The 16,849-nt window shown below is 42.2% G+C and overlaps 1 protein-coding gene across 2 annotated transcripts; it reads right to left on the minus strand.

Annotated features, from left to right (window-relative positions):
- Positions 1-929: 929 nt before the first annotated feature.
- Positions 930-12,093, minus strand: cyth4b (cytohesin 4b). Of its 2 annotated transcripts, none has more exons than XM_060047446.1 (13): positions 11,764-12,093; positions 10,898-10,980; positions 10,209-10,273; positions 9,416-9,482; positions 7,417-7,535; positions 6,890-6,970; positions 6,557-6,669; positions 6,220-6,368; positions 4,930-5,041; positions 4,225-4,301; positions 3,434-3,505; positions 2,947-3,101; positions 930-2,479 (listed from the first exon to the last, which is right to left on the minus strand). In XM_060047446.1, exons 1-13 carry the CDS (start codon positions 11,780-11,782, stop codon positions 2,398-2,400), a joined length of 1,194 nt encoding a protein of 397 aa, XP_059903429.1. In that variant the 5' UTR covers positions 11,783-12,093; the 3' UTR covers positions 930-2,397. The 2 variants fall into 2 exon arrangements, with proteins under 2 accessions (XP_059903429.1, XP_059903428.1); XM_060047445.1 differs by having other exon boundaries at positions 9,416-9,485; positions 11,764-12,091.
- Positions 12,094-16,849: the final 4,756 nt, after the last annotated feature.

Below are 16,849 nucleotides of genomic sequence, written 5' to 3' on the forward strand. Positions count from 1 at the left end.
TTGCACTGGGTGCCTTTAAGTCCTGTTGTCCTTGGGATTTTGGGGAGGGGGATCATGCTGGAGGTTTTGCAGCAGGCTGGTACCTATAGTCCCATCCATGTCTCCAGTGAGGTGTTAAAATGAACCTCAAGCTGTAGGTTTCATGTTATTTCGGTTGCTCCCCTTGTGATGTTTTATCCAGGTATAACGTGTGCTTTTCTGGTTAAACAACACAGGGGGATTTCTAGTAAAAGGTTGTTTGGGTATTGTTTTATCACGCAACACTTAAAACTCCTTTTTCCTAGCGATTATCATTTTGTTCAACCATAACCATCCCTGGCCCCCTGTAAGGCTCATTCACAGCCCTGAAGAGGGCGCCCCCAACACTTTGAGAACCAACCACTGCACTTCGGTTTTATCCTTATCGTTCTGCTCACACATCCATCATCTCTATAATTAGCCACCCATCACTCTTCTAGTGTGTGTTGGTTCATGAGCGAACCGGCCGAGTTAAAAGAGGACAACACCAGAACTGTTGAGGAAGAGCTTCTGAATAGCATCTCTTTTATATTTCTCTCTGCATACTGATCGCACCAAGAGATGACAGCAAACCTTGTGTTGGTTTGGGCATGGACATATTAAAGGGTTTGGGTGGAGAACTTTCTGTCACAACACCGAAACAGGAAGTCAAAGTATCAGGAGGAAGAAGGGCCGTAGGCGCACCCATGCACAGACTAATTTTACTCTACTGATGTGACCACAGGCGTTAGTTCCACGTAGCACATTATACTTGTGCAAATATGACAAGAGTGTAGCCCTTGCATGCGGTGATGTGTTGCACGTCACTGTTTACCTTAGTGATTACATGCGCAGCAACACAAATGCATTTGTTTATGATATGATTCTATCTAATAACTTAAAAGTTATTGAAATGTTTTGTCAAAAATATATCAAAATAAATATGAAATTTATTACTAGCTTTGCAAATTTCCTAGTCAGGTTACAACATCAAAACTGTATAAAAACACAATACACAGCAAATTCAAGCTATTCAAATTCCTATTTTCCGTTAACTCATTTGTTTGCAGGTTTCCCGAGATCCCCATCCCCATTCATTTTATACACCATTAAAAACATTTATACATTTGTTTTAACATTTACATACACGTCCATATATACAGTACAATGTACATCAAATAGGTGGACACATAACAACCCCATGCATGTTTTTGTGTTTTTTTTTGGTGGGAGTTTTCGTGAAGAGGAAGTATGATATGGCTGTGATAAGGTAATGGTTTCAGTGTGTAGGCATATGTCTGTTGTATACCCGGAGTACCATTTATTTAAAACTAAAAGAGGATCTAGATAATGTTAGTATGTTTGAAAGCTTTGAAAGCTAACAATAGTTTACAAGCGGTTTATAAGATTGCTTAATTTGCTATGATTGGTTATAAACAACAGTTTATAAGCTAGTGTGCAAAACAAAATTAGTATAATTATAATGCAACCTTATTCAATTAAGTAAGCTGTAAGTCTACTAATTAAAGGGGTGGTATTATGCCACCAAGCTTGAGTGTGATTAGCCAATACAAGCCATTTAAAAATCTTCCCTTTCGGATGTTTTAGTGACATCACAATAACGTTTTTTAATGGCTAATCACAATTACACCTGGTGGCATAATATCACCACTTTAAAGAGTTCAGTCAATCATCTGATCATGTATTCATGCAAAAACCTGAATCACATGGTCTTACTACTAGTAGCTCTGTTGTCATAACAATAATACATTTCACTTCACACCTTCACTGTAATGATCCAGAGAAGGTAAATTAATTCCAACCTCCAAGGTTACTGTACTCGAGAAACGCATAGAATCTCCAGCAACAATTGTGAGCGACTGATTAAATGCATTTATCACAAGGGTAGAAGAACAAGAAGAAGGGGACATAAACAGAACTGATTTGAAACCGTCTGTCTGTCTGTTCTGGGTCCTTGACGGATTGTTTCCAGAAGCAATCTGAGAGACTGTGTGTCTACTTCTAGTTTAGTCACACACCACGCCAGAGGAGGCCAGACGCTTGTCTAGTCAAGTAAGCCATTACAGGGTAAGTGCAAATTGAAACACAGGTTTCTCCCCTCGACAGAATAGACTATAATGGGTGTCTTTGTCCTAAATCTGTCTGCGCATCACATCCTAATTTCACGATGAAATCACCTGGGGAAGATAGAATCGTGTTCTTCCTGACGCTAAGTCTGTCCGCGCTCAAATATGGGGAACCAAGAGATAGCATCCGTCCATTGACCTGGTCCGTCCACCTCCTGGGCCCTGTCTAGTGTCTACACTCTGAGTACGTGTTAGTCCTCCTCCTTGAGGGCTAAGCTGTGTCACCTGTCCTCCACACAGGGGCTGGTTTCACTCAGTCTTGGTTGCCTTGGTTGATGATCTTCTTTTTGCGCAGGGAGACCAGGTCGTAGAAGGGATCCCTGGTGATGCTCGCTCTGTTCAGGGGGAGGTCAGCAGCAACAGATAACACTTCATCATCACAGACTTCATCGTCATCCTGACATGACATGTAGGAGTGAGTGGGTGTGTGTGTCTGTGCGCGTGTGTGAGCATGTGTGTGTGTTCCCATGGAGTTGTGTGTCTGACTGGATGGCCTCAATCCAGGAGTGCCTCTCCTCTGTATCAGTGTGTGTCTGTGTGCGTGTGTATGGGTGTGTGTGTGTGTATGTGTGTGTGTGTGTGTGTGTGTGTGTATGTGTGTGTTCATGGAGGCGTGACTCTGACCTGATGGCCCCTATCGAGGAGTACCTCTCCTCTATATCAGTGTGTGTGGCTGTGTGAGTGTGTGTTTGAGTGTGTGTCTCTGACCTGAGGGCCTTTATCCAGGGTGTGTGTGTGTGTGTGTGTGTGTGTGTGTGTGTGTGTGTGTGTGTGTGTGTGTGTGTGTGTGTGTGTCTCTGACCTGATGGCCTCTATCCAGGAGTCCCTCTCGTCTGCGCTGGCAGCACAGATTGTGTAGGACTGGTGCTTCCCCTCAACCACCCGGCCGTCCGTCTCCGTCTTGCAGGCCTTGATCCTCTGGCCCCGGCTGTTGGGGTTGGTCATCTCCAGGCAGTACTGAGGGTGGAGGGAACCACCAGGGTCACTCGTCTAGCATAACTTGACAGATTGATTTTTGGCTCATCCATCATTAAACCAAAGAAACTCCGCAGATTAATTCTTTCTTTATCGATAAAATGAGTTTAATCAACATAACCTGTTCGTCTGATTGGATTTCTTCATTTCAAATTCCAATCCGTTGAATCATGGTTTGTTTATTCATACATATTTGATTCATCATTCATGTCCAGTTCATCTCATTCACAAAGGGCTTTTCTATGTATGTATGTACATTCATGCACACATATCAGTCTAAATGTATCTACTTATGTCTGCTCGGTGTTGCTTACAGGCTTGCGAGGATAGTGAACCTCTTTGACACACAGGTTCTCTAATGGAATGATGCCCCTGGGCTCTTTATCCTGGAGATATAGAGACAGACAGACAGACATACAAAAAGAGACACACGGAGAGATAGAGAGACAGACAGACAGAAAACAATTAGTCAGATGATGGATGGACATCCTAACTCAGAGTGGGGGTGTTTGGTGAGAGAGCAGAGAGACAGCTTTGCACATATCCATCCATTTATATTGATATTCATCCATTCCTCCGGCCCACTGAAGAGGTGTGTCCGCCTCGCTCTGTCCATCCCTCACTCCGATCATAAAATGACCCGCTGATCCTGAAAGCTCCATCAGAACACCGTACTAATTCATGCCTTGTACATCCACACGTTCACATCGAGCGGCCATTATATAAGGATGAACGGTTTGGTGTACGCAACATTAGCCTTTCAGATCATTGTGGGAGCCCCTTTTCTCATAGACTGACTGACTGAAAGCGCAGTTATTTCCAAGCATTTACACACATCTGTTTTGCACTTCTCCATTTTATGAGTTCAGAGAAACGGTCCAAACAATCTAGACGCTGAACAAATCATAGTAGAGGTTTGATTTGACGGTGGCTGAAGGCTTCATGTTTTGAAAATAAAGATGAACGACGACTGGACCCAAAAGCATTGTGAGCGTGAATATCCCCTCACAAGAAGAACTACAATCGTATTGGCTCTATGCTCCTCAGCCCAGGAGATAGAGCATCAATACGGGTGATTGTAGTTGAAGAGGCGTGGGAGTCTTACAGCGGTGTACTCAAAGTAGTACAGGCAGTTGTCAGTCAGGATGAACCAGCGTCTTTTCCACGTCTTAACGCGGCCTCCTGCAAATACAGAGAAACGCATGCTCACTGATATATATGCTGATTACAAGCATGCATGTTTAATGTACACACACGTATATACATATATATGTATACACACACATATACATATATATGTATACACACACATATACATACATACACACACACACACATATACAAACACACATACATACATACATACATACATACATACATACATACATACATACATACATACATACATACATACATACATACATACATACATACATACATACATACATACATACATACATACATACATACATACATACATACATATATATATATATATACACACACACACACACACACACACACACACACACACACACACACACACACACACACACACATACATATATATATACATTGTAATTACAAGCAGATATATGCATGCAAACTAGAAACACCTGTACATACGCGTTAATTATAAACAAATAACTTCTAATGAGAAACTGATATATACTAACCGGAAACCAATACATGCTAATTAATGCAAATTTATGACAAATACAATGCAGTTAGGAATAATCATTCAATGGTTAGTCAGAAATATGACTGTGACACATCTCATAACGTGTATCATCACTTCGGCCGGAGTTACCGAGCTTGAGAAGCCAGCCCTCGCGGTCAGGGTTGAAGAAGGTGTGAGTGAGGTCATTGCCATCGTCTTCTGGGATCTTGAAGGGCTCGTTGCGTATGCTGTCGTACAGTTTCTGAGTAGAGAGGGCGGCAGGGGAGTCGAATAGAGAGCTTTAAGTTAAATCATTCGCAGTATTCTCTCTTCATCTCCTGACAAGCTGGGCGATTCACAGTAACGTGATACAGTCACGTCACATTAAAAGACGACATGAGATAATTATTACAATGTTATTTAAAACAAGCAAAGTTATATTTATTGGATATTCTACAATGAAAGAGGAATTGCAGCATAGGCCTCCACCTTCTGTTTCCTCATTTGTTGTTGTATTTTGCATTGCTAATGTGACTCCAGACAAGGTTTCGATGCAGTGATTGACTAGTCAGACAGATGATGTGATGGGTTGCCAGAATGTTGCCTATCATGTCAGTCTCTCACTGCAACAGACAAAGCGTGGCTAGGTTTATTTGTAAAAACTGCAAGTAAATTAGGGGTGGGAATCTCTTGGCACCTCAAGATTAAATTTGATTCAGAGGTCAACGATTTGATTCTAAAACGATTATTGATGCATCTCGAAGCAAAAAAAAAATGTATGTACATTTCCATGCGGGATTTTCAAAAAATATATCTGAATTTGCTACTCAGAGTTTGCTAATCACTTCCTGCTTTTGTGATGATCATTAAAGAAATCAACAGATTAATTACCTTATCTAATATTTTATTAGAGAAAAAGCTTTTGTCACAAAAATTACTTTCTATTAACAATGCAATGATCGTTGTAGCTTGCATTACAACACATTTTTGTGTCTGGCTGTGAGTTTGCGTGCATGCTATGTGTAGGCTTAACCGCAATCGCGTCCAGACAAATCAGATTGGCCAATACATAATATATTCTTCTTTTTAAAATTCCGATTATCAACTTATCTGAATCGAGATGGCATCATTCTACACAGAATCGCGATGGATCAAAGAATCGATTATTTCACAGTAAATGCTAGGATTTTGGGGCAGTGCAACATGTTACAATATAACAAAAAAAAAGCTAATAAAAAAAGCTATAAGATAATAATAATATGTTATTCATCAATTAACGATAAGCACGAAATTAAACGATTAGAATAATAAACAGGGCAAACTGCTGGTATTCATTGGGCCTGAATGAAGACTTCTGCATTCAGTTCCCCCACCCAGCTAGTGTTTAGAACCAAGATGGACCCAAGATGGCCGCTTGGTGAGGAAGGCCCGAGGGGTTACCGTGAGCAGTGGGACAGGCAGGTCCCCTCCGTTGTTGATCCCCCGGTTCATGGAGATGAAGCGCTCTAGCGTGGTCTTGTCCTTGACGTTGGGATTGTGGAGGCTGGTGTTCAGCATGATGATGGCGAAGGACAGGATGTAGCACGTGTCTGATGGCGACAAGGCGTTTTGTGTATGAACGCACACATATTATGCATGTGTGTACATACAAACACAGGCAGAGGATGCATTACTCTGTCATTTACTCCACTTCTTTGAGAAAATAAACAAGAAGGCCAACATGCTTGTGGTCGATAAGACACACAAAGACACAGAGGAAGAGGCATGCGTAGGCTACCAGTAGACTGGAAGACAGGAGCGTTGCAGTTGCAGTAGCGCGTGGCGAAGGCCTCCATCATGCGGTCGATCTTCTGGGCCTCACCGGGCAGGCGGAAACTCCACAGGAACTGTCTGCCACACACACACGCAAACACACGTCATGTAGAACTATTTGAAATAGAAGTGTGTGTGTGTGTGTGTGTGTGTGTGTGTGTGTGTGTGTGTGTGTGTGTGTGTGTGTGTGTGTGTGTGTGTGTGTGTGTGTGTGTGTGTGTGTGTGTGTGTGTGTGTGTGTGTGTGTGTGTGTGTGTGTGGGCACCATGAGGTTAAAGGTCATGTGGGTGGAGGTCACCTGAGCGCTTGCACCAGGTTGAGGTTGGAGAACTGGTGGAGCTCCACGAAGGCCTTCAGGGTCTGCAGGTGGAGCTCCTCCCTGGGGATGGAGGGATGGGCGGAGGGTTGGTTGAATAATTAAATGACAAGAGTAATCATAATAATTTAATAATGTATGGCATTTAGACACATTTGGTGGATAGAGAGCCTCAAAGGTTTTATTGGTAGATACATTAATATGTTTTCTCCTGTTGGCATATATATATATATATATATATATATATATATATATATGTATCGTTTTTTTTCTGTATTTATTTGTTGCATTAATAACGTTGAATCTCTTCTATTTCTTCTACTACTGTACTGTACTTTCTGCTCTTACAGCCAAATTGCCGGTCTGGGGTGAACAAAGGGCGATCTTATCTTATCTTAATTTTATCATGGACCATAACAACCATCATCCCCATCATCATCATCATCAGTGTCACCACCATGATGAGGATGAGGATGATGATGGTGAGGGTGATGATTACGTCTCCCCACCTCTCTCCCAGGAACTCCCCGATGGCGGTCTTGTTGAGCCCCTCCTCCCTGTAGAGGAACTCAGCGATAGATTTGGCTCCGGGTTCCAGGAGCTGGCAGCCCAACATGTAGTTAATACCCTGCACACAAACACACACACATCATATAAAGATATACACATACACACACAAACACGCACATACAGATATACGCACACCAGTGGATGGTTCTCCAGTGAGGAGAGGGACGAGACTACTGTAATGAATTAATGTCCTTTAATAGGACTACTTTAATGCCTTTGTATATGTAATGTTTGTTTCCCTGGGTAAAGTGATACTAGCACCCCCTATTGCCTATTGAAAATTACTTCAGGGAGAACGTTCCTCCCTCAGCCTTCATTGACTCCCATTAATTTCCCCGAAAGTGTTGTCGGCCAGGGAATAACATGGTGGTCAATGGGAGAGAGGAGGAAAGTCCTCCTCTGAGTGGGTGCGACTAGCTAAGGGATCTGGATCCCGCCTGCGTCTATTCACGAATAGGCTTGAGCCCTGGCTGTGCTATGAAACAAAAAGCAGGAGCCCTAGCTGTGCAGCAGCCCGGAGGGAGGGGTTATGCCCTCACGTCTAGGCTACGAGAATCAACGAGCCCGCTCTGTCGTATGACTCGTCGTTTCCACCGGGCAGTGCGCTACTTGTACAGTGCGGCTCTGTTCGCTTATATAGACCCCTGAAGAATAAGTCCCGCCTCCGAGGACAAATGTCTATGGGAAACAACATGGGGTTTTTGAATGATCGTACATAACAAACTCGAAGAAGTGGCGAAGAAGTAAAAGCTTCTCACGTTTTGAACTACACACTATTTCCATCTAGATTCCACTTGGGTTTTGGTTCAAAACGTGACCAGCTTTTACTTCTTCGAGCTGCCCGCGGCCGAGCCGCGGAGCCCACAAGGAGGATTGACTTGATCTATAAATGAAGTCCCTCAATCTTAATTGGCTTTGACCATTTGAACATTCTGAAACACCAATTAACATCCACGTTTGCCTCAAACAATGTTAGGCTTACAGCCCCCATGTAAATAGTTGTGAAATAATGTTTTTGTTGTTCATTTAATTGTTTGTTACTCTGAGATATGGTGGAAAGGATGTTAGTGAATGATTCAAAGCATGATGCATTTTAAATGGCATCACTTTTGTGTCTTAATTTTTCTTAAAACAATCATAGCTGAAAATAAACACCCTGAATTACAACCAATAGCTTCAGTCATTGAGGGCAAAAATAGGCCCCACCCACCCCCACTGACGCACACGTCACTTGTAGATACACGCACACACATACACACACATACACACACACACACACACACACACACTCACATGTATACGTATACCGCACATATTATATATAGATATACACAAACACATACATGCGCCCACACACACACGCACACAAAAAATACACAGAAACTGCTTGCAAGGTTGCAAGATGCATGCAGAAATAATGTATCCATGAGCAACCACATTAGATAGACGACCGCATGCAGAATAACAGACACGCAATGATGATCTCATAGAGGCATATATCCACCAGTAGGCGCAGCCAGCAGTTTCATCTGAGAGCCCAGTGGGATTCTACATCCTTCATGCATCCTGGCTACCACCGCATCCCTCTCTCCACGTCTTTCTTCCCACACCATCACTCTTCAGCAGAACACCAAATAATTGCACTTATATGTTTACAGGCAGGCAGAAAACCAGGTCATTATATTGTGATAATTTTATACCATGATGCTAATGATGATACTATCATCATACGATGATAGTATCAGTTATGATGGTGGCAGACCATGTTGTTCTCTTTCCATGTCGTGAGTCAGTGCTGAGCACATAGGAAGTGAAGCCAAACCACAGCCTGAACTCTGTTGCAATACGCACACGCACACACACACACACACACACACACACACACACACACACACACACACACACCCACACACACTCACACACACAAGCGTAGCCCACCTTTTTGGGGTCCATGTTGAACTTCTTCTTTCCGTTGGAGAACTTCTTTCCTTTCTCGATAGTCCTGCTGCTAATGAGGTCACAGTGAAGGTAAGAGAAGTAGGTAAAAAAACATGAAATCAATCAGGTCAGAGAATGAACCATCACGCAAACGGCAAACGCAAACGCAAACACACACACACACACACACACACACACACACACACACACACACACACACACACACACACACACACACACACACACACACACACTCTGGTCAAATTGACTTTCTTGCTTAGGAAAGGTGATTGAAATGACCCGGAATGATCTGAGTGTCAGCCATGATAAGAGCTGTTTAAATTCCCTAAATGCTAGGTTAAGGCGCTTCAATGATTTCTTTCTAATCCTCATCAGCATATTTTAGGGTAAAATGGAAAATCCTTTACGAAAGGAAAGGAGCTTAGGCCTTCCGGCAATTCCTTGCGGAAGGAACCATCACCTTTTCCCTCTGATTGACCACCATTCTACAACATGGTAAGAACGCACAGGGCAAAATATTTAAGAGGCGCTTCTACAACAACTAATTGTAGATTCACCACAGCAGACCTACGTCCATAACATCTGCCGAAATCCACGTTTGTCATATACAGCAACTCTCAGTCAATAATTCTGTGGGTCTTCACAGACTAATTTACAGGAAGTTGCTTTCTTTATTAGGCTGAATGGGGATCCTGTAAACTAGCCAAATATACATTCTCTAACCTCCTGCTGTGCCTGTTAACAGAATATGTGATATAAAATTCAGACATACCTCTCCTCTGACGACTCAAAGCTGAGGATGTCTGCCATGACGTTGTCTATCTCTGACTTTAGCTTCTGATAAGGAAGAGGAGGTCAGAGGTCAACATGGTGATTTAAACATCAGCAATTAAGAGAGCCAAAGGCACCACGGAGATAGGTCAGTCACCATGGAGATGGGTAAGGTAGCACAGAGATATGTCCATCCCCATGGAGCTAGGTCAGTAACCATGGGGATCAATCAGTCTCAAACTGAGAATCTTTTGATGCATGTGTATGTATGTATGCATGTATGTATGTATGTATGTATGTATGTATGTATGTATGTATGTATGTATGTATGTATGTATGTATGTATGTATGTATGTATGTATGTATGTATGTATGTATGTATGTATGTATGTATGTATGTATGTATGTATGTATGTATGTATGTATGTATGTATGTATGTATGTATGTATGTGTGTGTGTGTGTGTGTGTGTGTGTGTGTACAAATATCAAGCAGCAAATGCTTGATATTTGTACTTAAAACAAATGACTGAAACACTTAATCTATTATAGAAATTGTACTAAGTTAAATTGTGTCTGTGTGTGAGTGATTATTTGTGTTTATTATTTTCAGTGATGAGAAAGTGAGTAAGTGAGTGAGTTTGTGTGCGTGTGTGTGTGTGTGTGTGTGTGCGTGTGTGTGTGTGTTCACCTGGATGTCCTCAAGTAGATCTTTCTTGTAGATTCTCATGCTCTCCATCTCTATCTTCTCAACTGCCGTGAAGTCTGATGGCACTGATGACACAGCCAAACACAACACAGGGTGATGACTTCCTATCCAGTCCAATCGTGTGCCTCTCAAAACCCTCACACACTCATGTCGTCATCCACATTGCTTTAGTATTTAATTCAGGAATACCTTTTGTGTTTATTATTTTCAGTAGCAAATCACCGTAGAAGGAGAGCTAGGTAAAGGGTACTGATACCTTTGGGTATCTCACATACCGAAAATGTCATCAGCTTACTGCAAGCCAAGGGAACTGATTAGATAAAGTACATTATGTGCAGTGGCTAGGCTTTGAACAGAGAACTTCCTCAACCCCGCCCAGCCCCAACCACTACCACCACTACCACCACCACCACCACCACCCACCCTGAGCTCCTCAGCCTCCGAGGCCAGAGAATACCTCTTCCGTTGGAGGACGTTTAAACCCTAGGAACATCATTATTATTGAGTTTTTTTCTGAATAAGACCGCCCCATGTTGACTGTTTTAATGCCACTTTCTGCCTGTAGCTGTCCAGACGTATGTTTGAGAGAAAACTATGCAGGCAGCAATTAAGTGGTAAAGTCAAATAAATTATTAATCCGAGTAAATAAGAAGGCAATACATTTAGACAAAAGATGTAGACATAATAAGGTTGTGTTTTGTTGAATGACATAGCTTTTAATAACGACTTTATCAAAACCCGTTTAAAAATATATACTTTTTAATTAAGTTAGTCTTAATAGTTTTTTGTTAACTAAAATAAAAAGGTTTAGCCTGTACGAATAGAAAATCGAATATCTTTTCACTCACCCATTTTGGAATCGGTCATTGAAGTCCAAGAGCAGATGAACACTTGACCATACAATCCACCCTGCTAAAGGGAATGAACGTCGTCGTTGTATCTCGATACCTCACCAGGGGCTGACGCACACGGCCGCCCTTCCGCCCTCTGCTTCTCACACATCTTTCTCATTTCAGTTCCTCTTTAAGCAAATGCAAACCTGACCTGAAGCATGTTAACTGTTTTCAATATATACATGTGTGCACGTGTGCCGTTGATGAGTGCGTTATAAAAGCGTACAACGCTTGTTCCTTATAAAGGAACCTGATAAAGTTTATACAGTATTACCCGTTCAAGTCGTCGGTGGGATGTTCGTTGTGTGAAAATGTTAAGTTCGTTTCCCTGCGAGACGCCACCTAGTGGCCGTCCAGTAACATCGCACATCTTCCCTACGCGGACACAATATTCTGTCCGTGGTTTACACCTGCAAGAGGCTGGTTGGCACGTGGTAAGGGCAGCAACCACAGATAAAGAAGAGGTAAAGGGTTTATCCCCCTTACCCTCACTCGTAACTACACAGACTTATAAATAAATACAGACATCCACAAGCGTGGTCAGCGTCCAATCACCTCCCTGGCCTCCGCCCACTGCCTGTGACAATAGCCAATACCTTGTGAATAGCTGCACATTGCCATAGCTGCACATCCTCATCGTCATCCGCTTATCCGGGGTCGGGTCGCGGGGGGAGCAGCTCAAGCAGCATAGCTGCACATAATAAAACAAATACTCTCCAGCTGCATGGGTCTGTCTCCTTGGGAGACCAGCATCAGTGATGTCCCTCTATGATTGCCTGCTGAGCCCTTACTGTCAAAGTGTTTGTCACCTATAAAATATGCATTTACTTTTAGTAAATTCAGAACTTGATATGAATGAAGTAGCCTATGAATTCATGTTGTCTAACAATGATGGAGAACTATTTCTATTTGCTGAGCAAATGCTTTTCAGCCCAGTGAGTCCATCCTGACCGAAGGCCTTTCTCAGAGGACAAGATATTTTTACTTCCAAACTCAAAACCGGACTGGGCCGAAGTGTAGCTTTACCTTACACCATGAAAAGTAAACCTGATTTTGTGCAGGGCTGTGGCCACAGAATCTGTTCCATCAGAATTGACCTGCTGTGGATCAGACCTGCAGGTATCATGTCATAGGTCTCCAAGAAGAGGTCAGAGACCATGATGGAGGAGGGAGATAGGTCAGTAACCATGGGGTTAGGTCAGTAACCACGGAGATCGGTCAGTCACCACGAGATAGGTCGGTCACCACGGAGATAGGTCAGTCACCATGGAGATGGGTAAGGTAGCACAGAGATATGTCCATCCCCATGGAGCTAGGTCAGTAACCATGGGGATCAATCAGTCTCAAACTGAGAATCTTTTGATGCATGTGTGTGTGTGTGCGTGCGTGCGTGCGTGCGTGCGTGCGTGCGTGCGTGCGTGCGTGCGTGCGTGCGTGCGTGCGTGCGTGCGTGCGTGCGTGCGTGCGTGCGTGCGTGCGTGCGTGTGTGTGTGTGTGTGTGTGCGTGTGTGTGCGTGTGTGGGCCGGCGCTTCGGAGCAATATTCCATAATTCTATAATGTTATAGTAGACCTAGCTTTTATTCAATTGTCGTTACTACAAGATCTGTATCTGACCATTGAAAATCCACTTCAACCAATGTGGAAGTGGATTAACCAAGTTCAGGTATAACCAGACAATATAAAAAATATTTATAACATAAAAATTAGGCTATACGTACAGCATATCATACATTTGGTTTTGGCCAAATTCGATTTAAATGTCATGCCTCTGCTGGCCCACAACTTGATCGTCGCGTCCCTAGCAACCTGGTCGTTGAAACATGCGAGACCATAAAACCGTCCTAATAACTATCAAACTATAACGATCAGACACTTTCACTGACTGAAGATTATGCAAGTGAAAAGTATATTTCTCGCGAGAAATGTTATTAGAAACACGTTTAATGGTGAATCTGTCCTAAAACATTGCATTTCTCATTCAGATAATAAAGATAGGCTACGGAACAATTTCAACCCGGTATCACGCGATTGTGTGCTCCTGTGCACGAACATTAATCTATTGAAGCGTGTTCCAGAGCACGATAGTCCGACTTTTTGCGTGTTACACAGAACGAAATGTAAACCAATGCATTCTGAATGGGAGTGTTCTATATGAAGGTATTATTGTAGCAAAAGTCTTTAGCACCTGTAACTGCAGAATTTGAATGCGTACACTAAAGTCACAGTAAATTTGAAGTCGTATATATTTATTTTGCATGTGTACTCTAAAGTCACAAATGTGTAACAGTACATTTGTAGTCGTAAAAAATATCTAAATATTTTTTATACCATTGTAAACACAAAATAGGGTCTACGAGTACGCTAATCTGTGTTACAGGTGCACAAATCCTTTTGCTACAATTATTGCAGCGCAGTTGGTGCAAAACACATTCGCACACCCGTGTTTCATAATCTGAGAACATGCCCAAAAGGTGTGCATTCGTAAACCCAAATTTGAACAAATGCATCAGAAGTTGCACATCTGTGAACGGAACGCTATGTTAATTCAGCATTTTAATGAGCGAGCACAAAACCATTTTACAACTGCTCGAATCTGCTCCTGCAAGTCTCAGCTGTGGGGTTTTTTGCAGGTTGTTTTGCAACACCCCTAGGTGGTAAATGTGTAGCAAAAGTATTCGTATCCGTAGATGACAGAGCGTCCGTGAGCGGGACAAAATAGTCCCGCCCATAATTTCCTAATCCAATGAAAATCACCGGCCGGGATGCGAGTTTATTTTTTGCAGGGTGGTAGCGGGAAGCTCGTGAATATTCATGAGGGAACTCATCCCTCATTGGCTGGGACTTGGCTCGCTGGGACTTTGTCAGAGGGCTTGTGAAAACAGAGGGCTTGTGAAAATCACGAACGCAAATAAATGAAACGTTGTTATAAATCAACACAAATCATTGTATCAATAGTGTGACACATGTTATACAGTAGTTGCTAACTCGTTTTTAGACGAGTTAGCATTAAGAGCTAACGTTTGTTTTGGCACTTACAGAAAGGTAGCTATAGAGTTGCCGAGTAGTAGGTGGATTGATAGGTGAAAATCAATATTAAAATTAATTTAGCCCTACGCGAAAATATTCTATGGATAGGCCTACAGATTGTATGGCCCTTCTTTCTATAATGTAATTGGTTGTGGGGTGTTGCAGAACCACTATGAACAAATATCAGAAATCATACGGTTTATTCTTATCCATCTACACCTAACCTCCAGCTCCATCTCCTCAAAGTTGACATGGGTCTGGCAAATGTTGCAAGCTTTTATAAATCCTGCCATTATGCTCACTATAATATAGGCTACTTCTAGAAACAGAACAGAATGGAATCTTAATGGAAATATCAAGACATGGATGGACAACAATTAGAAAAAAAAAACTTGGAAACAATCACCAGCTGCCGAAAGCACTGCGATGCGCTATACATAACGTTATAAAATATAATAAATAAATGATTTACTACAGTAGCCCAGGCTGTGACACATAACAGTTTCACAGGGTCTTTTAGACGAGTGAGCTAACGTTTGTACTTACAGAAAGGTAGCTATAGAGTTGCCGTATAGTAGGTGGGTATCATGTGTCACATTATTGCTAAAATGATTCGTGTTAATTTATAACAACGTTTAATTCATTTGCCGATGCGCTATACATAACGTTATAAAATATAATAAATACAAAAAGGATTTACTACAGTAGCCCCCGTGACACATAACAGTTTCACAGGGGCTTTTAGACGAGTGAGCTAACGTTTGTACTTACAGAAAGGTAGCTATAGAGTTGCCGTGTAGTAGGTGGGTATCATGTGTCACATTATTCGTGTTGATTTATAACAATGTTTAATTCATTTGCGTTCGTGATTTTCACACAAGCCCTCTGACAAAGTCCCAGCGAGCCAAGTCCCAGCCAACAAGTCCCAGCCAATCAGGGATCAGTTCCCTCATGAATATTCACGAGCTTCCCGCTACCACCCTGCAAAAAAAAAATTCGCGGCCGGGATGCATTTCTCAAATTACAGTGACGGCTGGTGGTGATTTTGGGTGGGTGGGCTAAAGAATGCATTACATTTATCAATACTTCACAGGGCTCCAGACGCCATGAGGTCACCTTTATATCTCTGTTCATAACTTTCATATAATGTGAATGATTTTTAAACAAGATTAAGGTGTAGAGAAAGGCATTTCTTTATTTGAAGCACAATTATAAATAAAAAGAAAAATAAGGTGTTTAAAGTGCTTCACTGAGCTGAAATTGAACATTTCGAACTAAACCATTAAGCAAAATAAAACTTTTTTTGTGCTTAAAGTATTACACAATTAAAATGTTGACTGGTCTCCCTTTGCGCAAAAATGCGGCTGTAGACGATCACACACTCTTTGGTAGAGACGTCTGTGTCGCCGTCAATCATGAAGGACATGTATACCTATGTGGCGTTTCCGACGTCCGCAGCTGTCTTTTGCTTTAAGGTGTCACCCATTAGGCCTACTGCAATGAATTGTGCACATGCCATCTCATTGCTATAGGCCTACGTCGGGTTGATGTTTAATCCATTTCTCTTCATGAGAATAATTTCGGATTTAAATTGAGAATGGCAACTCCTCTTTGGCAATGTTGTATGCAACATTAAATTAGATCATTTCCGATTCCTTAGAGAACCTTATTGTTACTGCCTGTCGCTGAAATGCAGCTTGGAGAGGGGCCACTATCTCTACACACTTGTCACGTCATGTTGGGTTATTTAGACAGCTTTTTAAATGTTTCGATACGAAACGTAGTTGACCCGCTTACAAATGCACTATTACCGGCCATATTCTGACCGCACTCCTGACAGTAAATCTGTACATCGTTTGGTTGATGTGTCCCCAATCTTTTCACTTCCAATTTTTCCTCCAAAGACATTAAAGAAAACCGATTAGAAAGTAAATAATCCACTTCATTCATTTTCATGCTAACGCCCGCCATACTGCACTTGCGCTACTGTGCTGTGATTAGTCGAAGGACACT

The sequence above is a fragment of the Gadus macrocephalus genome, chromosome 3 (assembly GCF_031168955.1).
Source record: "Gadus macrocephalus chromosome 3, ASM3116895v1".
NCBI classification, from domain to species: domain Eukaryota; kingdom Metazoa; phylum Chordata; class Actinopteri; order Gadiformes; family Gadidae; genus Gadus; species Gadus macrocephalus.